Source organism: Heterodontus francisci, chromosome 2 (genome assembly GCF_036365525.1).
Source record: "Heterodontus francisci isolate sHetFra1 chromosome 2, sHetFra1.hap1, whole genome shotgun sequence".
NCBI lineage: Eukaryota > Metazoa > Chordata > Chondrichthyes > Heterodontiformes > Heterodontidae > Heterodontus > Heterodontus francisci.
This window is the reverse complement of record NC_090372.1, coordinates 84401726-84426582: the sequence shown is the minus strand read 5'-3', so window position 1 is coordinate 84426582 and position 24857 is coordinate 84401726. Positions and strand designations below refer to the sequence as shown.

Genomic DNA, 24857 nt, shown 5'->3' with positions numbered 1-24857 from the left:
ATCAATGTCACAGGACTTCATGTCGTAATTGCAGACGTCTTTAAAGCTGAGACATGGACGGCCAGTGGGTCTGATACCAGTGACGAGCTCGCTGTACAATGTGTCCTTGGGAATCCTGCCATCTGCCATGCGACTCACATGGCCAAGCCATCTCAAGCACCGCTGGCTCAGAAGCGTGTATATGCTGGGGATGTTGGCCGCCTCGAGGACTTCTATGTTGGAGATACGGTCCAGCCACCTGATGCCAAGGATTCTCCGGAGGCAGCGAAGATGGAATGAATTGAGACATCGCTCTTGGCTGACATACGTTGTCCAGGCCTCGCTGCCGTAGAGCAAGGTACTGAGGACACAGGCTTGATGCACTTAGACTTTGTGTTCAGTGTCAGTGTGCCATTTTCCCACACCCTCTTGGCCAGTATGGACATAGCAGTGGATGCCTTTCCCATACGCTTGTTGATTTCTGCATTGAGAGACAGGTTACTGGTGATAGTTGAGCCTAGGTATGTGAACTCTTGAACTACTTCCAGAGCGTGGTGCCGATCTTGATGGATGGAGCATTTCTGACGCCCTGTCCCACGATGTTCGTTTTCTTGAGGCTGATGGTTAGGCCAAATTCATTGCAGGCAGCCGCAATCCTGTCGATGAGTCTCTGCAGACGCTCTTCTGTGTGGGATGTTAATGCAGCATCGTCAGCAAAGAGGAGTTCCCTGAGGAGGACTTTCCATACTTTGGTCTTCATTCTTAGACAGGCAAGGTTGAACAACTTGCCACCTGATCTTGTGTGGAGGAAAATTCCTTCTTCTGAAGACTTGAACGCATGTGAGAGCAGCAGGGGGAAGGAGAAGATCCCAAACAGCGTAGGGCGGGAACACAGGCCTGTTTCACGCCACTCAGGATAGGAAAGGGGTCTGATGAGGCGCCGCTATGTTGAATTGTGCCTTTCATATTGTCATGGAATGAGGTGATGATACTTAGTAGCTTTGGTGGACATCCGATCTTTGCTAGTAGTCTGAAGAGACCACGTCTGCTGACGCGGTCAAAGGCTTTGGTGAGATCTATGAAAGCAACGTAGAGGGGCATCTGTTGTTCTCGGCATTTCTCCTGTAGCTGGCGAAGGGAGAACAGCATGTCAATGGTGGATCTCTCTGCTCGAAAGCAACACTGTGCCTCAAGGTAGACACGCTCAGCCAGCTTCTGGAGCCTGTTTACAACGACTCGAGTGAAGACTTTCCCCACTATGCTGAGCAGGGAGATTCCACGGTAGTTGTTACAGTCACCGCTGTCACCCTTGTTCTTATCGAGGGTGATGATATTGGCATCGCGCATGTCCTGTGGTACTGCTCCCTCATCCCAGCACAGGCAAAGCAGTTCGTAGAGTGCTGAAAGTATAGCAGGCTTGGCACTCTTGATTATTTCAGGGGTAATGCCATCCTTCCCAGGGGCTTTTCCACTGTCTAGAGAATCAATGGTATTACTGAGTTCCGATTTTGTTGGCTGTTCGTCCAGCTCATCCATGACAGGCAGAGACTGGGCTGCATTGAGGGCGGTCTCAGTGACAACATTTTCCCTGGAGTACAGTTTTAGGTAGTGCTCCACCCAACGGTCCATTTGCTTGTGTTGGTCAGTGATTGTGTCCCCTGATTTAGACTTGAGGGGGGCGATCTTCCTGATGGTTGGCCTAAAAGCTCTCTTAATGCCATCATATATTCCTCTGATGTTTCCGGTGTCGGAGGCCAGCTGAATACGACTGCATAGATGTTGCCAGTAGTCATTTGCACAGCGCCTGGCTGTTCTTTGTGCAGCGCTTCTGGCTGCTTTAAGTCCTTCAGATGTTAACTCGCTGGGGGCTTTCTTGTAGTTCAACAGTGCAATGTGCTTAGCGGCTATGACAGGTTCCAGCTCTTCAAAGTGAGATTGAAACCAATCTGCATTCTGCTTCACACGTTTGCCATAGGTGGTTATTGCTGAGTCATAGATGGCGTCTCTGATGTGGGCCCACTTCGTCTCCTAATCCCCTGCAGGAGTGTTTTGAAGGGCTTTTTCAAGTGAATTTAGAAACTTGCATAACGGCTGTGGATAAGAAATTCTGCTAATGTTGATGCGCGAGCAGCCCTTCTGCTTGGAGTGATGCAACTTCTTTGGTTTGAGTCTAACCTTGCTGCACACCAGGGAGTGGTCGGTGTCGCAGTCCGCACTGTGGAAGCTGCGTGTGATTTGAACGCTGTTTAAAGAGGCTCACCTTGTGATGATGAGGTCCAGCTGGTGCCAACGACGTGATCTTGGGTGCCTCCAAGAAACCTGGTGACAGGGTTCAATATGAAAGAATGAGTTGGTGATGCAGAGGTTGTGATAGGAACACAACTCAAGGAGTCTCTGTCCATTCTCATTCATCCTTCCAATGCCATAGCGCCCAAGGCAGGAGGGCCAGGAGTCATGGTCGGCCCCAACCCTGGCATTAAAGTCCCCCAGCAGGAACAGATGTTCGGTATTGGGGATGCTACTAATGATATTATGGAGTTCCTTGTAGAACTGGTCTTTAACTTCAGGTGGGGAGCAGAGTGTTGGAGCATAGATGATGAGTAGGTGTACTGGACCAGAGGGGGTCAGCAGTTGAATGGACAGTATGCGTTCCGAGCCATTTGAAGGTGGCTCTATCATACTGAGTAAGGAGTTTCTGATGGCGAAGCCCACTCCATGCTGTCTTGGTTCTTCAGGATCCCTACCCTGCCAGAAGAAGGTGTCGTCTTGCTCCCTTAGAGATCCGCTCGCAGGGAGGCGTGTCTCCTGAAGTGCTGCAATGTCCACATCGAGTCTACTGAGCTCATTGTTGGTGATGGCGATCTTCCGAGAATCGTTGGTTTGTGTAGGGTCTTCCGACAGGCCAGGACACATAGTTCTGACGTTCCAGCTTGCAAAACGAAGTGTGGTACCTTCTTTCCTTTTTTGTCGTGCTGTTTGGTGCAGTGTTACAGTCCACTTGTCGGGCAATGACCCTGAGCTCCAAGCACCCACTGAAGCAGGTGGACTGTGATGGGACAGAACCTTACTGACTGGGCGCTGCCCGGTTTGAGGCGGGCAGTAGCTGTCCAGTGAGATGTGATGACCTCTCCCACTGACAAAGGTAACCCGTGGCACCCAATCTCTACGCCAACTGAGCTGGGCTTATAACCTGTAACTGCTGCCTTCCGTGTTGTTTTGGTCACTGTGAGGCGACTATGGAGTGACCTCTCCATGACGCATGCCTGGGCGGATGTATGGAGGTTGTGAGTTGCCCAAGCGTCAAAACCCCCGTCTCGGCCTTCCTGGTGGGGTCCAAAGGAGTGCCGAGCACGGCGTTTGGCACCGGTATGGTTACAGGAACTGCTGGAAACATGCCAAAGGTGACACATGACCGCCTTCGGGGTTCCGCTCCGGATTTTCTGTTAGGGTTTACTCCCTTATCCTTGGTCTCTCCAGAGATGCCCACAAGGCAGTGGGGATGTTAGGGCCCCTGCTCAGGGATAGGTGGATGCTGGTTGGTGGGGGGAAGGGGGTGGAGGTAAGTGGCTGGAGGGAAGGAGGTGCGAGGGGGGCTGCAGGGAGGTAGGGGAGGGGGTGCAGGGGAAGGGGGTGCGAGGAGGAGGGGATGCGAGGGGAGAGCTGGGAAGGGGTATCTAGGGTGTTACGATGGCATCCTGCACATATAGAGCCTCGGTCTTGTCGGCTGCCAGACCTTTGAAGATCTTTGAGATCAGGATTGGCAGCTTGATTTCCCTGCCTCTTTGATGCTGATCCCCGACTGTGGCGGTTCAGAACAGTGGTGCTGTTCCACCGATTGCGCAGGGCATCTGGCTGAAAAACCTGAGCGTTGTTACTCAAGCCATTGATCATGGGCGCGCTGTTGGATCTCCGCAGGCCACCGCCATCACTTGGAGCCAGTGGCACCGGGAGCTCCAACTCCATCTTCTCCTGAGCCATCGGGCGGAGGCTCAGCCGCTTGCACTCCCTGGTCCACTGCAGCGAGTTGATCAGGTGAATGAGCAGCTGCTCGGTGCCGGCAGGCTGAAGATGCAATGCTGGCTTAGCAGGGATGGAACCAGCATGCTCTGTGCTGTAATCATTATATAGTTCTATGTCCTTCATCAACCTTCTTTCCTAAGTGCCCAAAGCTGTGTTTTATAAGCCCTTTGTTAGACCCCATCTGGAGTACTGCATTCAGTTTTGGGCATTCAAGGTCTTGGAAAGCATACAGTGCAGATTCACTGGAATGATACTGGGGCTTAAGAGGGTTATGAAATGAGCACTGGTTACCCAAGCATTGCTTGTATTCCCTTGAATGTAGGAGATTGACGAGTGATCTAATCATGGTGTTTAAAATGTCAAAAGGATTTGATAGTTTCTCCATACATACCCTATTTCCTCTGGTGGAGGAATCGGGAACTAGGAGGCAAAACTTAAAATTAGAGCGAGACCATTCAGAAGTGAAGTCAGGAAGCACATTTTCACCATAGTAGAAATCTGGAACTCTCTCCAAAAGGCTAGGACAATTGGAACTTTCAAAATCAAGATGAATGATTTCTTTTTTGGTAAGAGCATCAAGGAAAATGGAGTAACGGTAGCAACATGGAGTTGAGGTGCAGATCAGCCATGATGTAACTGAATGGCAGAGCAGGCTCAAAGGGTTGAATTGGCCAACTTTTTCTAAAACTGAATTGCTCCAACTCTGGCCTCTTACACATTCCTCACTTTTGGCAGCCATGCCTTCAGTTGTCTAGGCTCCAAGCTCTGGAATTCCCTCCCTAAATCTCCCTGCCTCTCCACTTGTCTCCTTCTTTAAGACACTCACTAAAACCTCCCTCTGACTAACCACTTAGTCACTTCAACAACAACTTGTATTTATATAGAGCCCTTAACTTAAAATCTCCCATGGTGCTTCACAGGAGCAGTATAAAGCAAATTCTGACATTACAGCAGGTGGCCAAAAGCTTGGTCAAAGAGCTGGGTTTTAAGTAGCATCTTGAAGGAGGAAAGAGAGGTGAACAGGTTTAGGGACGGAGATAGAGTTTAGGGCCTTGGCAGCTGAAGCTATGGTCAGCAATGGTAGAGTAATTAAAAATCGAGGATGCTAAAGAGGCCAGTATTAGAGCAGTGCAGATATCTCTAAGGGTTGTAGAGCTGGAAGAGATTACAAAGATTGGGGGAAGCAAGGCCATGGAGGGATTTGAAAATAAGGATGAGAATTGCTTTACCGGGAGTCAATATAGGTCAGCGAGGACAGGCGTGATGGGTAAACAGGACTTGGTGCGAGTTAAAACATGGGCAGCAAACTTTTAGATGACCCCAAATTTATGTAGGGTAGGATATCGGAGGCCAGGAGTGCACTGGAATAGTCAAGTCTAGAAGTAACAAAGGCATGGATGAGGATTTCAACAACAGATGAGCTGAGGCAGGGACAGAGTCAGGCAATATTAGAGGTGGAAATAGGTGGTCTTATTGATGGTACAGATTTGTGATTCTAATATCTCCTTGATTGGCTCTGTCAATTTTTTCCTATTTACGGTCCTGTGAACTAGCTTTTCCTGTTAAAGGCACGACACAAACGCTAGTTGCTGCTGCTGTTCAGAACATGTGCATAGTTGAGTATTCTATATTGAAAGCATTAGGAAATTCAGAATGCTTTATGATGCTGAAGCTTCTAAGGTACATCACATTTGACTACTCATTGGCCCAACATGTCAATCTGAGTCACTAGATACTGGATACGAAGTTTTGTTCTCTAGATCTACATGCTGAAGATTAGGTAACGAATGATTTTTTTTGCTTCAGACTGAAGACATGATTCTTGAAAATATCTAACATTTTCTTTGGCTCAGGAAAAAAGCAGAATAATTGTCTTTCATTTATCACTATGATGAGCTATATGACTTTGTACAACTTGTGATCTCTTTTTTTTTATTTACAAAAATGCAGCTTGCCACTTTGTTGATTTAAGAGACATCTTCACCTAATAATACAGTGCCCTTCGGCCCATCGAGTCTGCACCGATGCATTAAAGACACATCTTACAGCATATTATGTTGAACTTCTGTCATTTCCACCTTGCCACATCAATGGCCCTAATCAAAGTCACAAAGGGCACCCTCTCTGACTGTGAACATGATTTATTATTCCACCATGTTCTTCTCTATCTCTCTGCAACCTTTGACAACTGTTAAACCTTTCAAAGGATGCCATCAGGCACCACAGCTATGGAGTGCATGTACTTTGAGGTCTACATTAATAGCCACTGCGATTAAAAAAGATACACACACTGAAACATACACAGAAACAGATTTTGTAGGGCAACTTTACAAATTGTTCAGATGACTTATGAACCTGTTTTGCCTATTGAGACTCATCCGGCAACCCTCAATCACTGGTTTTAAGTTACTCCATTCTTCAGTTCTAACCGGTTACACAATTATTTTACCTATATTATATAATTTTGTTTAAAAATCTTACCGTAGTCACGGGCCTGAATATCTGAGCGGGTGTCTGCCTAGGAGTTTCATTGAAAAATGGTAATGCACGGAAAGAGGTTTCAGGCTCTCTTGGCTGAACCTGTGCAGAAGCTGAAAGTGGTTGCGATATTGGGACAGATTTATTGGCGGTTGTCCTCTGACGTCTTTCAGCAGCAATCAGGTCTCTAATTTTTTGCAGCTTTTCTACCGAAGCATTTTTAGGAAATACAAGATGGGCTTCCTCCTGCAGATTTAAAAACAATTAACCATAAATACAATTCTAATCTTTTCTTAAGAATATGAAATTAGATTTTACCAGAGATGCTGGTATACGCAATTTACCCGTTTACTCACACCACTCTCCAAGGGTAGGTATGTATACAAAAAAGTTCCACGTCACCCCTTTAAGATGACCCCTTTAAATAAAAATATGGCTGCTGCATTGAACAATACTATTTATGGATTTTGAAAGATTAACTGATTTTAAAATTATTACTTATCAAAGCCTTTTTCACCACTCAAATTAATTTAATTCTTCTAAATCACAGCACATGATACTCTAGACAACAATGCACAGTAGGTGGCAAGGAACACAAACACATACTTTAGCCAGCATTGTGCAGTCTATATGATGTTGATTACAATAACAAGTCAACTGTCATGACTAGCCTGATTTGCAGCACTTCCAAAGTTGAGCTAGTAGTTTGGTATATCACAATTCCCATTTAACATACTCTCTGCATCTTGGACTGGGAAAATGCCACGCTTCATTTGTTTATGTAACCGAGAAACAGCTAATGCTGCTTTTAAACAAAAGCTCCTCAGTGACTATAGGGATTTTATGTAGTGCTCAGACCTAGCTAGTACAGAGCAAAATTCACTTATGACCTTCTAAATAGTCTTGGTGTGTACCAACATTGGTGGTGGGAAAGGAAAGCAAGTTTTTTTTTAATTCACGAGACTCAAGAGTTCGAAATGCTTTGGCCCAGGTTGGACGCATTAGCCATTATAGCGAGCACATTTAGCAGACAATTGCTTTAGTTATCCATTACTAGAGGTGGCTGCACCACATCAAGCTCCCTCTATGCCCTAAAGCCTAGGGCATAGTTTCTCTCCTATGTCCCCCTTCATGCCTTCTCAGGGTTCATATTGTCTATAACACGGACTTCCTGGTCCTTGACCCCATTGTCACTAAATTGTTGACCACCCAACTTCCCTTCCTGGTCCTCATACTAGCTGACTTTGTGAATGGTTCGCTCTCCTCAGGTAATGAATTCCTCTCTTTCAAAGCCACCATCACTACCTCCTCAAACAGCCTGTTGTTGATCCCTGCCCTTGCAAACTACTGTCCCATCTTCAATCTAACTTCCTTCTCCAAAGTCCTTGAATATGTTGTTGGCTTCAAAATCACTCCATAACCTTTTAAATTCTAGTGAATATAACACTAGTTTGTTTAATCTCTCCTTGTAACTTAACCCTTGGATTCCAGGTATCATTCTAGTAAATCTACACCGCACACCCTCCAAGATGCTTCCCAAGGTGTGGTGCCAGAACTGCTCATGGTCCTCCAGGTGTAATTTAATCAGGACTTTGTATAGTTGATGCATGACTTCTACTTTCTTGTATTCCATTCCTCTAGATACGAAGGCCAGTATTTCATTAGGGTTTTTGATTATTTTCTGCACCTGCTCATGGCAATTTAATGATCCGTCTATCTGGACCCTTCCCATCTCCCACTACCCACCCCCCCTCTCCCCCAAACTCCAATTCTCTTTGGACAGCCACTGTTTCAAACTTTTCACCGAGCGGACCTACGAGGAGATAGGCACCGGCGAGTGGGAGTTCCAGCAGTTTAAAATAGGCTGCGAGAGACCAGGGAAAGAGCAAGACCAAGCGGACCTGCGAGGAGACAGGCACCGGTGAGCCGGAGTTCCAGCATCTTAAAAGAGGCTGCGAGAGGCCAGGGAAAGAGGCATACTCTCACACACTCTCACAGGGACAGTGAGAGTGTTTCAGGACTGATGTCATAGCTCAGAAAGTGATGCATTGCAAGGGGAGGCAGCTGATTGGTAAGTAGCAGTGAGTATTTCTACCCTTTTTTACTACTTTCAATAGCCGAAGTAAAAGTAAATGTCGGGAATTTCGATTGTAGTAGGTAGTGTTTGGAGTGGAATAAAGTCCCTAGCGTAATTAGTACTCTATATTAAAGGGAGTAACTAAGGAGCTTAATCTAAGGGCAAGTCGTGGCAAGAGAGCTCCTCCTGCGCTATGTGGGAAATCAGGGACGCTTCCAGTGTCCCTGATGACCATGTGTGCAGGACGTGTGTCCAGTTGCAGCTACTGACTGACCGCATTGCGCAGCTGGAGCTGTGGGTGGATTCACTATGGAGCATCCGCGATGCTGAGGATGTCGTGGATAGCACGTTTAGCGAGGTGGTCACACTGCAGGTAATGGCTGCAGAGGCAGAAAAGGGATGGGTGACCACCAGGCGGAGTAGTAGGCGCAGGCAGGTAGTGCAGGAGTTCCCTGTGGCCATCCCCCTCTCAAACAGATATACTGCTTTGGATACTGTTGTGGGGGGCGGGGGGGGGGGGGGGGGGAGAATGGCCTCTCAGGGGAAAGCAGCAGCAGCCAAGTTTGTGGCACCACAAATGGCTCTGCTGTACAGCGGGGGTGGGGGGAGGAAAGACTGGGAGAGCCATAGTGATAGGAGATTCAATTGTAAAGGGAGCAGATAGGCGTTTCTGTGGCTGCAAACGAGACTCTAGGATGGTGTGTTGCCTCCCTGGTGCTAGGGTCAAGGATGTCTCGGAGTGGCTGCAGGACATTCTGAAGGGGGAGGGTGAACAGTCAGAGGTCGTGGTACACATTGGTACTAACGACATAGGTGGAAAGAGGGATGAGGTCCTGCAACAAGAATTTAGGGAGCTAAACAGCAGTTTAAAAAGCAGGACCTCAAAAGGTTGTAAGGATTACTCCTGGTGCCACGTGCTAGTGAGTATAGGAATGGGAGGATAGAGCAGATGAATGCGTGGCTAAAGAGATGGTGCAGGAGGGAGGGCTTTGGTTTCCTGGATCACTGGGTCTGTTTCTGGCAAAGGTGGGACCTGTACAAGTTGGACAGGTTGCACCTGAACAGGAATGGGACCAACATCCTTGCTTGGAGCTTTTCTAGTGCTGTTTGGGGGAGAGGGTTTAAACTAATTTGGCATGGGGATGGGATACAGAGCGGAGGTACAGTAGGGAGTGATGCACAGTCAAATATAGAAGAGAAACTGAATCAATCTGGAAGGCAGAGCAAATATAGACCTGTTAAGGCCCAAGTTAAAAATGCAAGGCTGGATTGCATGTATTTTAATGCAAGGAGTCTTACTAGTAAGGTAGATGAATTGAGGGTGTTGATTAGTACATGGCATTATGATATTATTGCTATCGGAGACATGGTTGAGGGAGGGGCAGGACTGGCAGCTCAATATTCCAGGGTATAGAATCTTCAGGCGTGACAGGGGAGAGCATAAAAGAGGAGGTGGCATTGCACTGTGGATCAAGGAGTCAATTACTGCAATAAGGAATGATGACATCTTAGAAGGTTCCAATAATGACGCCATATGGGTAGAACTTGAAAACAAAATGGGGGCAATCACTTGGCGGGGAGTGTACTACAGACCTCCAAACAAACAGTCAGGAAGAGATAGAGGAACAGATATGTAAGCAAATCTCAGAGAGGTGTAAAAATAATAGACAAATAATAGTCGGAGATTCCAACTTCCCCAATATCAACTGGGATAGTCTTAGTACAAAGGGCTTAAAGGGGGCGGAATTCTTAAAATGCATACAGGAGAACTTTTTGAGCCAGCACATAGAAGGTCCTACAAGAGAAGGGGCAGTACTGGACCTAATCCTAGGAAATGAAGCTGGACAAGTGGTAGAAGCATCAGTGGGGGAGAATTTCGGGGATAGTGACCATAACTCTAAGATTTAAGGTAGTTATGGAAAAGGACAAAGATGGACCAGAAATAAAGGAACTGAATTGGGGGAAGGCCAATTTTAATATGATAAAACAGGATCTGGCCAAAATTGACTGGGAGCTGCAACTTGTAGGAAAGTCTACATCAGACCAGTGGGAATCAAAGAGGAAATTGTGAGAGTTCAGAGCCAACATGTACCCGTTAAGGTGAAGGGTAGGACCAACAAGCCCAGGGAACCCTGGATGTCAAGGGATATAGAGGATTGGATCATGAAAAAAAAAAGGAGGCTTATGGCAGATTCAGAGTGCTAAAAACAGCAGAGGCACTAGAGGAGTATAGAAAGTGTACATAAAAAAGTAATTAGGAGAGCGAAGAGGGGACATGAAAAAACACTGACAGGCAAGATAAAAGGAAAATCCTAAGGCGTTTTATAAGTATATTAAGGGCAAGAGGATAACCAGGGAAAGAGTAGGGCCCATGAGGGACCAAAGTGGCAATCAGTGTGTGGAGCCGGAGGACACAGGTGAGGTTTTAAATGATTACTTTTCATCTGTGTTCACTATGGAGGACGATGTAGGTGCAGAGATCAGGGAGGGGGATTGTGATATACTGGAACATATTAGTATTGAAAGGAAGTATTAGCTTTTTTAGCAGGTGTAAAAGTGGATAAATCCCCAGGCCCAGATGAGATGTATCCCACACTGTTATGTGAGGCAAGGGAGGAGATAGCAGAGGTTCTGCCACAAATTTTCAAATCCTCTCTGGCCACAGGAGAGGTACCAGAGGACTGCAGGACAGTGAATAGTACCATTATTCAAAAATGATAGCAAGGATAAACAGGGTAATTACAGGCTGGTGAGTCTAACATCAGTGGTAGGGAAACCATTGGAAAAAATTCTGAGGGACAGGATTAATCTCCACTTGGAGAGGCAGGGATTAAACAGGGATAGTCAGCATGGCTTTGTCAAGGGGAGATCGTATCGAACTAACTTGATTGAATTTTTTGAGGCGGTGACTAGATGCATAGATGCGGGTAATGCAGTTGACGTAGTCTACATGGAATTCAGTAAGACTTTTGATAAGGTCCCGCATGGGAGATTGGTTAAGAAGGTAAAAGCCCATGGGATCCAGGTCAATTTGGCAAATTGGTTCCAAAATTGGCTTCGTGGCAGGAGGCAGAGGGTGATGGCCGAGGGTTGTTTTTGCCAGTGGAAGCCTGTGACCAGTGGTGTACTGCAGGGATCGGTGCTGGGACCTTTGCTGTTTGTAGTGTACATTAATGATTTAAACGTGAATACAGGAGGTATGATCAGTAAGTTCGCAGATGACACAAAAATTGGTGGCGTCGTAAATAGTGAGGAGGAAATCTTTAGATTACAGGACGATATAGATGGGCGGATCTGCGGCAAATAGAATTTAATCCTGAGAGGTGTGAGGTGATGCATTTTGGGATGACTAACAAGGCATGGGAATATACAATGGATGGTCGGACCCTAGGAAGTACAGAAGGTCAGAGGGACCTTGGTGTACTTGTCCATTGATCACTGAAGGCAGTAACACAGGTAGGTAAGGTAGTTAGGAAGTCTTATGGGATACTTGCCTTTATTAATTGAGGCATAGAATATAAGAGCAGGGAGGTTACGATGGAGCTGTATAAAATGCGAGTTAGGCCACAGCTGGAGTACTGTGTACAGTTCTGGGCACCACACTATAGGAAGCTGGTGATTGCACTGGAGAGGGTGCAGAGGAGATTCACCAGGATGTTGCCTGGGCTGGAGCATTTCAGGTATGAAGAGAGACTGAAAAAGCTAGGGTTGTTTTCCTTAGAGCAGTGGAGGCTGAGGGGAGATATGATTGAGGTACACAAAATTATGAGGGGCGTTGATAGGGTAGATAGGAAGAAACTTTTTCCCTTAGCGGAGGGTTCAATACCAGGGGGCATAGATTTAAGTTAAAGGGCAGGGAGTTTAGAGGGGATTTGAGGAAAAAAAATTTCACCCGGAGGGTGGTTGGAATCTGGAATACACTGCCTGAAGAGGTGGTAGAGGCAGGAACCCTCACAACATTTAAGAAGTATTTAGATGAGCACTTGAAAAGCCATAGCATACAAGGCTACGGGCCAAGTGCTGGAAAATGGGATTAGAATAGTTAGGTGTTTGATGGCCGGCACGGACACGATGGGCCGAAGGACCTATTTCTGTGTTGTATAACTCTATGACTCTATTTAGAAAGTAGCCTCTTCTATCCTTCTAAGGTCCAAAATAGATAACCTCACATTTGCCTACAGTTTTGCCTATACACTATCAATATCCCTAATTGTATCCTTCTATCTACACTGCTTATAATGCTACCTAGCTTGTGTGTCAAATTTGCTTACATGGCTTTATCCCAAAAGTTGTTAGTAAATACAGTGAACAGTTGAGGCCAAACAGATCCCTGTGGGACACCACTAGTTACATTCTACCAATTAGAGTACCTGCCCAATATCTCTACCCTACCTCCTGCCAGTCAGCCAATTTCCTGACCAGGTCAATAATTTGCCTTCAATTCCATGAGCTTCAACTTTAGCTAATAGTCTCTTATCAGGGACTTTATCAATACCTTCCGAAAGTCCACATAAATAACATCCACTGAGTGCTGCTGGAGGGCACAGAGTGTGAAGGAGGGAGTTTGGCAAGTGAGAGGATTTTAAGGGTTAATCTCTCAAGACTAGTTTTTGTTTTGTTTACAATTAATTGAAATTTCTGAAGTGAAAACAAAAAGTGCTGGAAATACTCAGCAGGTCTGGCAGCATCTGTGGAGAGAGAAGCAAATTGAAATTTCTGTTTCAGTTAACAGGTAAGTTAGGTTTCTTGCAGTTTTTAAACAGGGGTATAGAAACAGAGTAGCTGTAACTAGTTAATCAAGAAGCTAGCTTAAACTGGTTTCTGAGCTCTATACGAGCTGACACAGCATTGTTTTCGGAGTATAAATTCAGGGACTCAGTGCTGCTTGGCTGAATTGAGTGCTGCTGGAGGACAGAGTGTGTGAAGGGAGTTCAGTAAGGAGGGTCACCATAAATTAAGAAAAAAGTTAATTTGACTGGACTGAGAGCTGCTCTGAGTGCACAGAGTGTAAAGTGGGAGTTTGGTGCCTGAGGGAGGGGCTCCTTTCTTTCTTTTATCTTTTTCATCCTCCAGTAGCTGCCTCTCTCTTCAGTAAAAGGGGAAGAGGCTGATTGATGAGTAACTGGTAAGTTTTTCTACTTCTAATTGTGATAAATAGTTTTTATAGTTACGGTATGGCAGGTCAGCTCGGCCAAGTGGAACGTATGTCCTGTGGCATGTGATAAGTCATGGACGCACCATGTGTCCTAGACGAACACATCTGCAGGAAGTGTCACCGGATGCAGAAGCTTGAGCTCCGGATTTTGGAACTCGAGCGGCAGCTGGAGTCACTGTTGTGCATTGCGAGGCAGAAGACGTCGATAGCACATTTAGGGAGGTGGTCACACCACAGGTTAGGAGCATGCAGGAAGAGAGGGAATGGGTGATGGCTAGGCAATCTAAGAGAACCAGGCAGGCAGTGCAGCAGTCTCCTGAGTCTATCTTGCTTGTTAATCTGTTTTCCATTTTGGATACTGGTGAGGGCGATGGTTCCTCAGGGGAATGCAACCAGAGCAACGTCTGTGGCACCACGGGTGGCTCAGCTACACAGGAGGGAGGGAAGAGGAGTGGAAGAGCAATAGTGAAAGGAGATTCTATAGTCAGGGGATCAGACAGGTGTTTCCGTGGCAGTAAACGTGACTCCAGGATGGTTTGTTGCCTCCCTGGTGCCAGGGTCAAGGATGTCACGGAGTGGCTGCAGGACATCCTTCTGGGGGAAGGTGAACAGCCAGAGGTTGTGATCCTCCCTGGTACCAATGGCATAGGTAGGAAGAGGGATGAGGTCCTGAAAGCAGATTTTAGGGAGTTAGGAAGGAAATTAAAAAGCAGGCCCTCAAGAGCAGTAATCTCAGGATCACTCCCAGTGCCACGTGCTAGTGAACATAGGAATGAAAGGACTGATCAATTGAACATGTGGCTGCAGAATTCGTGTAAGAGGGAGGGAATCAAACTTCTGCGGCATTAGGACCGGTTCTTGGGCAAGTGGGGCCTGTACAAGATGGATGAGCTGCACCTTAACAGGACCGGAACTAATATCCTCGCAGCAAGATTTGCTAGTGCTGTTGGAGAGTTTAAGCTAGCTTGTCAGCGGGGAGGGAACCTGAGGGGTAGCTCGAATTGGAAGAAAGTAAAGCTGGTAACAGGAAGTAGAATAGTAGCAAGCGATATTAGAAGGCAGGCGAAACAAAGGCGAACATCAACTAGGTTTAAAATGCAGAATAATTTCAAGATGACAAGGTTAAGGGCACTCTACCTGAATGCATGCAGCACTCGCAACAAGGTAGATGATTAAAAGGCAAAAATAGAGGTAAATGGGTATCATCTAATTGCTATTATGGAAACATAGCTACAAGGTGACCAAGACTGGGAACTGAATATTCAAGGATTTTCGACATGTAGAAAGGACAGGCAAAAAGGAAAAGGAGGTCCTGTTGCGCTGATAATCAGGGATGGGACCAGTACATTAGTAAGAGGGGATCTCAGATCAGAAGAACAAAATGTGGAATCTGGTTAGGTGGAGCCAAGAAACAGCAAGGGGCATGGTATTAATCAGGAGATGAGAAGCATGTAGCATAGGTAATACAGTAATCCTGGGTGATTTCAATCTGCATATAGACTGGGTAAACCTAATGAGCACTAATGTTGTGGAGGACGAGTTTCTGGAGTGTTGGGGATGGTTTTCTAGAGCAGTATGTTGAGAAACCGACTACAGAACAGGCTATTTTAGATCTAGTATTACGTAATGAGAAAAGCTAATTAATAATTGTTGTAAAAGAAACTTTAGGGATGTGACCATAATATGATAGAATTTTACATGATGTTTGAAAGTGAGGTAGCTCAATCTGAAGCCAGGGTGTTAAATTTGAACAAAGGAAATTATGACGGTATGAGGGGCAAATTGGCAGGGGAGGATTGGGAAAATACATTAAAGGGTAATGACAGTACATAGGCAATGGATAGCTTTTAAAGAAATATTACATAGTTTACAGCAACTATGCATTCCTTTAAGGCACAAAAACCCAAAAAGTGGATCAGAAAGAAAGTTAAGGATTGTATAATATTAAAAGGCCTATAAAGTTGCCAGAAATAGTAGTAAACCTGAGGATTGGAAGGATTTTAGAATACAAAGGAGGATGAAGAAACTGATGAAGAAAGGAATAGAATATGAATGTAAACTAGCAAAAAACACTAAAAAACAGACTGTAATAGCTTCTATAGGTATGTAAAATGGAAATGTGGGTCCATTACAGGCAGAGTCAGGAGAATTTATAATGGGGAATAGAGAAATGGCAGAGAAGCTAAATGATTACTTGGTGTACCTTCCTTAGTGGAGACAGACAAGAAATCTCCCAGAATTAGAGATCCAAGGGATTAGGGAGAATGAGGAATTGAAGGAAATTAGTATCAGTAAGAAGGTTGTATTGGAGAAATTAATGGGGCTGAAGATTGATACGTCCCCAGGACCTGATATTCTCCATCCCAGAGTGTTGAAAGATGTAGTTATGGAGACAGTGGATGCATTGGTGGTCACCTTCCAAAATTCTATAGATCCTGGAAGGGTTCCTATGGAAGGTAGCAAATGTCATCCCACTATTTATGAAGGGAGGGAGAGAGAAAACCGGGAATTACAGACTTGCTAGCCTTACTTCAGTGGTTTGGAAAAATGAGAGGATCTATTCTAAAGGACATAATAAATGGACACTTGGATAATAATGATCTGATTAGGCACAGTCAATATGGATTTATGAAAGGGACCTGGGTGTCCTTTTCAATAAGTCACTGAAAGCCAACAAGCAGGTGCAGCAAGCAATTAGGAAGGCTAATGGTATGTTCACCTTTATCGCAAGAGGATGCAAGTTCAGGAGTTGTGAAGTCTTGCTTCGATTTTATGGAACCTTGGTTAGATTGTACCTGGAGTACTGCATACAGTTTTGGTCCCTTTACCTTAGGGAGGATATTATTGCCACGGAGGGAATGCAACAAAGGTTCACCAGACTTGTTCCTGGGATGACGGGACTGTCCTATGAAGAGAGATTACAGAATACTGGCCCAGTTTCCCCAGAGTTTCAAAGAATGAGCGATGATCTCATTGAAACCTACAAAATACTTAAAGGGATGGATAGGGTAGGTGCAGCTAAGATGTTTCCCCTGGTTTGCAAGTCTAGGACCAGGGGACACAATTTCAAAATAAGGGGGAAGCCACTTAGGACAGAGATGAGGAGAAATTTCTTTTCTCAGAGGGTTGTGAATCTTTGGAATTCTCTACCCGAGGGCTGTGGAAGCTCAGTCATTGAGTATGGTTAAAGCAGAGATTGACAGATTTCTAAAAATACAAATGACATAAGGGAATATGAGGATAGTGTGGAAAAAGGCATTGAAGTAAAGATCTGCAAAGGAAACCCGACCGAGCCCAACACGTCGTCGGGGTCAGGCAGCAGGCCTTTACATCAGTAAATGGGTAAAGGCCTGCTACCCGACACAACGGGACCAGACGACGAGTCTGTTCGGGTCAGGTCAGGTCGCACTTCCGGGTCCAGCATTCGAGCTCGGTCGGGTTTCCTTTGCCGACTTTTACCACACCTATAAGGATATCCAACAGGGCGTTGCAGTGCCTTACACTGAAGTGGATAATCAGCCATTATCTTATTGAATGTCGTGGCTTGATGAGCTGAATGGGTTACTCTTGCGCCTACGTTCCCCTGTCCGCTACATTAGTCACCTCTTCAAAAAATTCATATTCCTCTGGTATAAACTGCTCTTAATTCCATGCTGCCTCCCTCCGATCAGCTGAAAATTTGTGTTCAATCACCCTATCATAATTATAGACTCTAGCAATTTCCTGACAAGAGATGTTAAGCTAACTGGCCTACAATTCCCTCATTTCCCCATCTCTCACCACTCAAATAGTGGAGTGACATGCACAACTTTTCAATCTAAAGGAACGGTTCCAAATCTAGAAAACGTTCGAAGATTATAGTTAGGATATCTGCAATGTTTTCACCTAGTTCTTCAAAAACCCTGGGATGGAAACCTGGGGCTTTGTCGCTTTAATGCCCTTAATTTCTTCATTACTGTTATCTTGCTTATGTTAATTCTGTTGAGTCCTTGATTCAATAATAGGTTCCTTGGGATATCTGGCATGCTGACCTCTTTCTACGCTAAATACTGACACAAAGTAATTATTCAGCATGTCCCCCATTTCCTTGCCTTCATTGACAACACTTAAGTCTTCAAGGTGCCCACATTGCTTACGACCACTGTCACGCACACCGGAAGTGCGATAATATAAATTATGGGCTAACTCTGAAGAGTTATGAAAAACCGACTTTGTCTTTTAAAAATGAACCTTTATCTTAAAAAATGAATAATGATCCAAATTAGCCACTGAAGAATAAACAATTGATTTTCTGTTTTTTTAAATCTACAAGAAAACCTGTCACTGCCTGTCTGTGAAAAATGAAACACCAATAAAAAAAAACTTGCAGTCAGGTGGGGAGTTGAGCAATGGGAACCACCCACATCGCACCACATGGCCGTAACACCACCCTCTTTTTCCTAATTGTAAAAATGTTGTATGTTAATTTTGATATCCCTTGCAAGTTTCCTTTCATACTCCTTTTTTGAATGTTTTATCTGCTCAATCATCCTTTGCTGCTCTTTGTATCTTTCCCATTTGCCAGGATTTGGGGTATTTTTGGCATTTTTCTATGCTTTGTTCTTTTGGTTTTATGCTGTGTTACGATCAGGAGAGGAGGGGGTTGAAAGGCTCCCCTCTTATCCTGCTCCTTGTTTGACCGCAATAGGGTTTATTTCTCTTAAACAGTGAATGTGCTTACCAATTTAGATAGTATCTGCCATCATAAAATAACCAGACAGATTGTCTTGAGTTTAAATATGAAAGAGGTTAGATTATTGTTCTTTTGGGCCTCCTTATCACGAGAGACAATGGATACGCGCCTGGAGGTGGTCAGTGGTTTGTGAAGCAGCGCCTGGAATGGCTATAAAGGCCAATTCTAGAGTGACAGACTCTTCCACAGGTGCTGCAGAGAAATTTGTTTGTCAGGGCTGTTGCACAGTTGGCTCTCCCCTTGCGCCTCTGTCTTTTTTCCTGCCAACTACTAAGTCTCTTCGACTCGCCACATTTTAGCCCCGTCTTTATGGCTGCCCGCCAGCTCTGGCGAACGCTGGCAACTGACTCCCACGACTTGTGATCAATGTCACACGATTTCATGTCGCGTTTGCAGACGTCTTTAAAGCTGAGACATGGACGGCCGGTGGGTCTGATACCAGTGGCGAGCTCGCTGTACAATGTGTCTTTGGGGATCCTGCCATCTTCCACGCGGCTCACATGGCCAAACCATCTCAAGCGCCGCTGACTCAGTAGTGTGTATAAGCGGGGATGTTGGCCGCCTCGAGGACTTCTGTGTTGGAGATACGGTCCTGCCACCTGATGCCAAGTATTCTCCGGAGGCAGCGAAGATGGAATGAATTGAGACGTCGCTCTTGGCTGACATACGTTGTCCAGGCCTCGCTGCCATACAGCAAGGTACTGAGGACACAGGCCTGATACACTCGGACTTTTGTGTTCCGTGTCAGTGCGCCATTTTCCCACACTCTCTTGGCCAGTCTGGACATAGCAGTGGAAGCCTTTCCCATGCGCTTGTTGATTTCTGCATCTACAGACAGGTTACTGGTGATAGTTGAGCCTAGGTAGGTGAACTCTTGAACCACTTCCAGAGCGTGGTCGCCAATATTGATGGATGGAGCATTTCTGACATCCTGCCCCATGATGTTCGTTTTCTTGAGGCTGATGGTTAGGCCAAATTCATTGCAGGTAGCCGCAAACCTGTCGATGAGACTCTGCAGGCACTCTTCAGTGTGAGATGTTAAAGCAGCATCGTCAGCAAAGAGGAGTTCCCTGATGAGGACTTTCCGTACTTTGGACTTCGCTCTTAGACGGGCAAGGTTGAACAACCTGCCCCCTGATCTTGTGTGGAGGAAAATTCCTTCTTCAGAGGACTTGAGCGCATGTGAAAGCAGCAGGGAGAAGAAAATCCCAAAAAGTGTGGGTGCGAGAACACAGCCCTGTTTCACGACACTCAGGATAGGAAAGGGCTCTGATGAGGAGCCACCATGTTGAATTGTGCCTTTCATATTGTCATGGAATGAGGTGATGATACTTAGTAGCTTTGGTGAGCATCCAATCTTTTCTAGTAGTCTGAAGAGACCACGTCTGCTGACGAGGTCAAAGGCTTTGGTGAGATCAATGAAAGCAATGTAGAGGGGCATCTGTTGCTCACGGCATTTCTCCTGTATCTGACGAAGGGAGAACAGCATGTCAACGGTCGATCTCTTTGCACGAAAGCCACACTGTGCGTCAGGGTAGACGCGCTCGGCCAGCTTCTGGAGCCTGTTCAGAGCGACTCGAGCAAAGACTTTCCCCACTATGCTGAGCAGGGAGATTCCACGGTAGTTGTTGCAGTCACCGCGGTCACCTTTGTTTTTATAGAGGGTGATGATAGTGGCATCGCGCATGTCCTGGGGTACTGCTCCCTCGTCCCAGCACAGGCATAGCAGTTCATGTAGTGCTGAGATTATTGTACTTAATATCTAAACCCTAAGTAAAATAATAAAACTACGATCCAGCACACACACACCAAGAGCAAGTAAAAATAATATAGTCTGTGGGGTCAACTAATTCAGTTGTCTTCCGGCTAAATTCGTGGTTCCGAAGTACCAGGCTGGTAGAAGCGCACTTGTCGCTGGTCCACCTGGCTCAGGGTTTTCTTGGAGACTGTGATATAGGTAGCTTTCTCCCCCGGGGTCTTTGTCTGTAGCAATGGTAGGCTTGGATGTTCCACAGGCAGACAGACTTTGAACTTGCAATGTTATCTGGGGAGAGCAGGCAGGTGTGCCAATGAAGCAGGCAGGTGCGCCAAGGAAGGAGCGGGCGGACGCCCCCCAATGATGTCTTGCACATTAGCCTCAAAGGCTTGTCTGTGTGTAACAAAACACCAAATTTTACACAAACTGGGGAGATTGTCACATGGTTCTCTCCATACCTTTTGTTTTAAATGATGTCCAAAGTCTAAAACCCAAATCTCTCTCAGGTTGTATTGTCAGTGTTTACTGCCTGGAGGTACGTCTCCACTCGTGAAAGCTCCAAGATGGCTTTGAATGCCCCACTGAGGTTGATACTGGATAATCTACTCGGCTGTCCAAGTCATTGTCCTGGATGGGAGCCTCGTTAGACATGCATCTCCAATTCGATGTCCTGGAATGTGAGGTATTTCAATGCAAATTGTGGTGGCCATCTTGGCTTCCAGCTTTTTAAAAGGTAAATGTTGGATTCCAGCTCCTTTTAAAAAATTTAATGTAGGTTTCCAGTCGATGAATTAAAAAGTCCTCATTTAGCATAGCATGTTTTCTTGACAGCTGTTTGTTACCTCTTTAGTTGTCCATCCATATTTTAGAAGTAGATCTCTTGCCCTTTAAAGGTATTAATTGGCTCCATAACAACTTCTTTTTGGAACACCTCCCACTGATCTTCTGTCGTTTAAGTTTACCAGTTTACTGTGGAAGACTGTTACATTCCACTGAAGTCAGGCTTACCTAAATATAGAATCTGATCTGTTTCATGTTTCTCCCTTTCAAACACTACGTCAAATACAATCATATTATGATCGCTGCTTGATAAATATTCATGCCCATTAGGCTGTTAACTAAATTTTGCTCATTACTAAATCGAATAAGGGCATGCCCCCTTGTTGGTTCTCGGACGTATTGTTGCAAAAAACTATCCCTAAAGGTTAAACAAGTTGAATTTGTGCTTTTTGGAAAAAATGATGCCTAGATGGTCACGAAGGGAATTGATTAGGCAAATTATTCACTTTGATAAAAAGGTTCAATTAAAAATTAAACAGGATCTCAGGCAAATCTTTTATTATCATACAAAGGATAATGGATTTGTTCAAGTTACTAGGGAAGATTACTGAAGCAAAAACACATTGTTGGGATAGTGGATGAACTTTATCTTGTAAACATGGCTGGGATATTTAAAGTATACACTAGGTACAAAGTCTCTTAATACATTTGAAACAATTAGTTGCATTTCTGGAGACGTAAATCGGGGCATATGGCATAAAAGTAAGACGGCAAAAATGATTGAAAATGGGACACAGGTGGGTCAGAAAACATTAAAACGATGTTACCACAGGGGAAAGACTCGTGCAGAAGCAAGTCCATTATGATGGAGCCTACCAACCAGCCAGAATTGGCCTAGCCTCCATTAATAACTGTTAATCTGTGAATAGATCTAGACCAGATATGTAAATCTTATAGAGAGAAAAACCTGAAACTATTACAGGTAGATTCTTTTAACTTGAACTATCCCATTATTGATGGGATTTAATCAGTTGAGGGTGCTTATCTGAGACTGGGGTTGAATCACATTGTTGGAACAGAGAAGAAACTTTATCCCAAATGTGCCTGGTATGTGAGGTTAACACTAGATGAAAAGTGTAGGAAAATATTGCATATCACACCAACATCTTGACCTCCTCCCATCAAATTATTCTATTGCATCACTAATGCAACTATTTAAGAAGTGATTAGCTTTACTTTAATCAAAAATTACTGTACCTCTTGAAATCCCATTTCAAAGAGACACTCAACAGCTCCCTTGACTGGCAGCAGTCTGTTTGAAAAAGCTTGATTTCCAATCTTAATTGATTTGTATTTGTCTTCATTTGGGTTCCTGTTAAAGACGGAGAGCATCACATGACAAAGTACTAAAGTATTGAACAGAATATTCCTCATTTGACTGACGAAAAGATGTTTTTTCAAAGAGATCACACAGCATTTATTCTTGGTAGAGCAACTGATCTTTTGTGTCATTTCTTACGTTGCCTAGGGTAGGGAACATGGCTGCAATGTGCATCTGCTAACCCAGCCTGCCTTTTTAAGGCAACTGCACTCCTGCTCCTGTACTCCCTGTGGTCAGGACCTGAATTCAATTAGAAGCCATTATTATTGTTGAAAGTTTCTCTGGATTGATAGCAGTTTGCCTTTTTTTGGAAAAATTATCCCCACGCTGGAAAAAAACAGCAGGAACCAACTGCGTATTTGTCATGTATTTTGTTTTTAAGGATTGTTCAATTGAGATTTGTTGGTATTTTATACAAGTATAACATCTGGAATGCGATGTAAGGGTGTTATGCCATGTAATGCACAACATATTAGGGACACTGTTTAACATGACTATGAAAAATCAAGAGAAAATATCCAACTGGAAGTAAGCCAATTTTGGTGATTTGAGAGGGGATCTAACACAGGTGGACTGGAAAAAAAGATTCACCAGGGAAACAGTAAGTGAGCAATAGCAGGCCTTCAAGGCAGAGATATTTTCGGTACTAATCAAACATATTTCCATAAAGAGGAAAGATGGGGCATCCAAAGCTAGAACTCCCTGGATGACAAAAGAAATAGGGGTTAAAATAAAACAGAAAAAGGTTTATGACAAATGGCAGATACCGAATACAACTGAAAATTAGCCAGAACATGAAGTGTGCAGGGGAAAATTGAAAAAGGATGCAAGAAGGCAAAAGAGATAGTACAAGAAAAGATTAGCAGGTAACAAAATGAAACACAAAAATCTTTTACCAACATATAAAAAAGGCTAGTTAAAGGGATGATGGGACCAATTAAGGACAAATCTTCCTCTTCTGGAGGCAGAGAGCATGCTGAGGTACTGAATGAGTACTTTGCATCTATCTTCTCAAAAGGAGATAAAGTTAAAGTTGCAGTAGAGGAGGGGGCAGTAGAGATATTGGATGTGTTAAAAATAGGTAGAAAAGTGGTGCTAAATAAGTTGGTAAAGTTAACAAGTCACCTGGTTCAGATGGGATGTATCCTAGGTTGCTGAGGTAAGTTAACATAAGGATGTAAGAAACAGGATCAGGACTAGACCATTTGGCCCCTCACACCTGCTCTGTCAATCAATACGATCATGACTAATTCTCAGTCTCAACTCCACTTTCCTGCTTACTCCCCATATTCCTGGAATACCCTGAGAGATCAAAATTTATCAATCTCAGTCTTGAATATACTCAATGATGGAGCATCCACAACTCTCTGGGGTCGAGAATTCTAAAGACTCAACCCTGAGTGAATAAATTACTCTTCATCTTAGTCTTAAATGATCGACACCCTTATCCTGAGGATGTGCTCCTGTGTTCTAGATTTCTCAGCCGGGGAAAACAAATTCTCAGTGTCTATCCTTCAGAATCATTCTTCTAAACTTCAAAGAGTATGGCTTAATTTATTCAGCCTCTCATCATAGAACCCTCTCATCCCAGTAACCATTCTAGTGAACCTTCACTGTACTGCCTCCAGTCTCTTTGTAAATAGCTGTGGCATCAGCACTGATCCTTGTGGCCCTCCACTAGTTACAGCTGCCAACTTGAAAATGCCCCGTTTATCCCCTCTCTGCTTCCTCTCCATTAACCAATCCTTTATCCATGTTGATATATTAACCCCAACTCCATGAGCCCTTATCTTGCGTACTTTTGTGTGGCACCTTATTGAACTCCTTTTGGAAATTCAAGTGTACTACGTTTAGTGGTTCCCCTTCATCTATGTTACTAGTTGCATCCTCAAAAATAAATTTATCAAACACAATTTCCCTTTCATAAAACCATGTTGACTCTGTCTGATCATACCGTGATGTTCTAAATACATTTAAGATTTCCTTAATAATAGATTCCAGCATTTTCCTGATGACTGATGTCAGGCTAACTGGCCTGTAGTTCCCCGTTTTCTCTCTCCCTGCTTTCTTGAATAGCGGAGTTACATTTGCTAACTTTCAATCCATTAAGACGGTTCTAGAATCGAGGGAATTTTGGAAAATCATAACCAGTATCCACCACCTCTGCATCTACATCTTTTAAAACCCTTGGATGCAGCCCATCATGTAGGCAATTAGGGTGGAGACAGCACAATCTTTCAATCCTCCTTGGATATGGCGAGTGGTGACAGAGGGTTGGAGGATTACCATTGTTATTCACCTCCCCCGATTCAAAAAAGGTGAGGGGGATAAACTTGGTAACTACAGGTCAATCAGGGGTGGGAAAACTACCAGCGACAAAACTATTATTCACTTGAAGCAGCATGGGTTAACAAAGGGACAACTAGCACAGATCTGTTAAAGTCAAGTCTTGTCCAACTGACCTGATCAAATTGTCTGAAGTAAGAGAGTTGATGACAC

At 44.6% G+C, this 24857-nt stretch overlaps 1 protein-coding gene across 1 annotated transcript in view; it reads right to left on the bottom strand.

Annotated features, from left to right (window-relative positions):
- ngly1 (N-glycanase 1) overlaps positions 1-24857 on the bottom strand; it is a 106896-nt gene that overhangs the window by 79445 nt on the left and 2594 nt on the right. The window contains exons 2-3 of the mRNA XM_068059858.1: positions 22235-22349; positions 6481-6723 (exon numbers count right to left, since the gene is read on the bottom strand). Of these exons, the coding sequence (XP_067915959.1) occupies positions 6481-6723; positions 22235-22349 (358 nt within the window). The remainder of the gene's footprint in view (positions 1-6480; positions 6724-22234; positions 22350-24857) is intronic.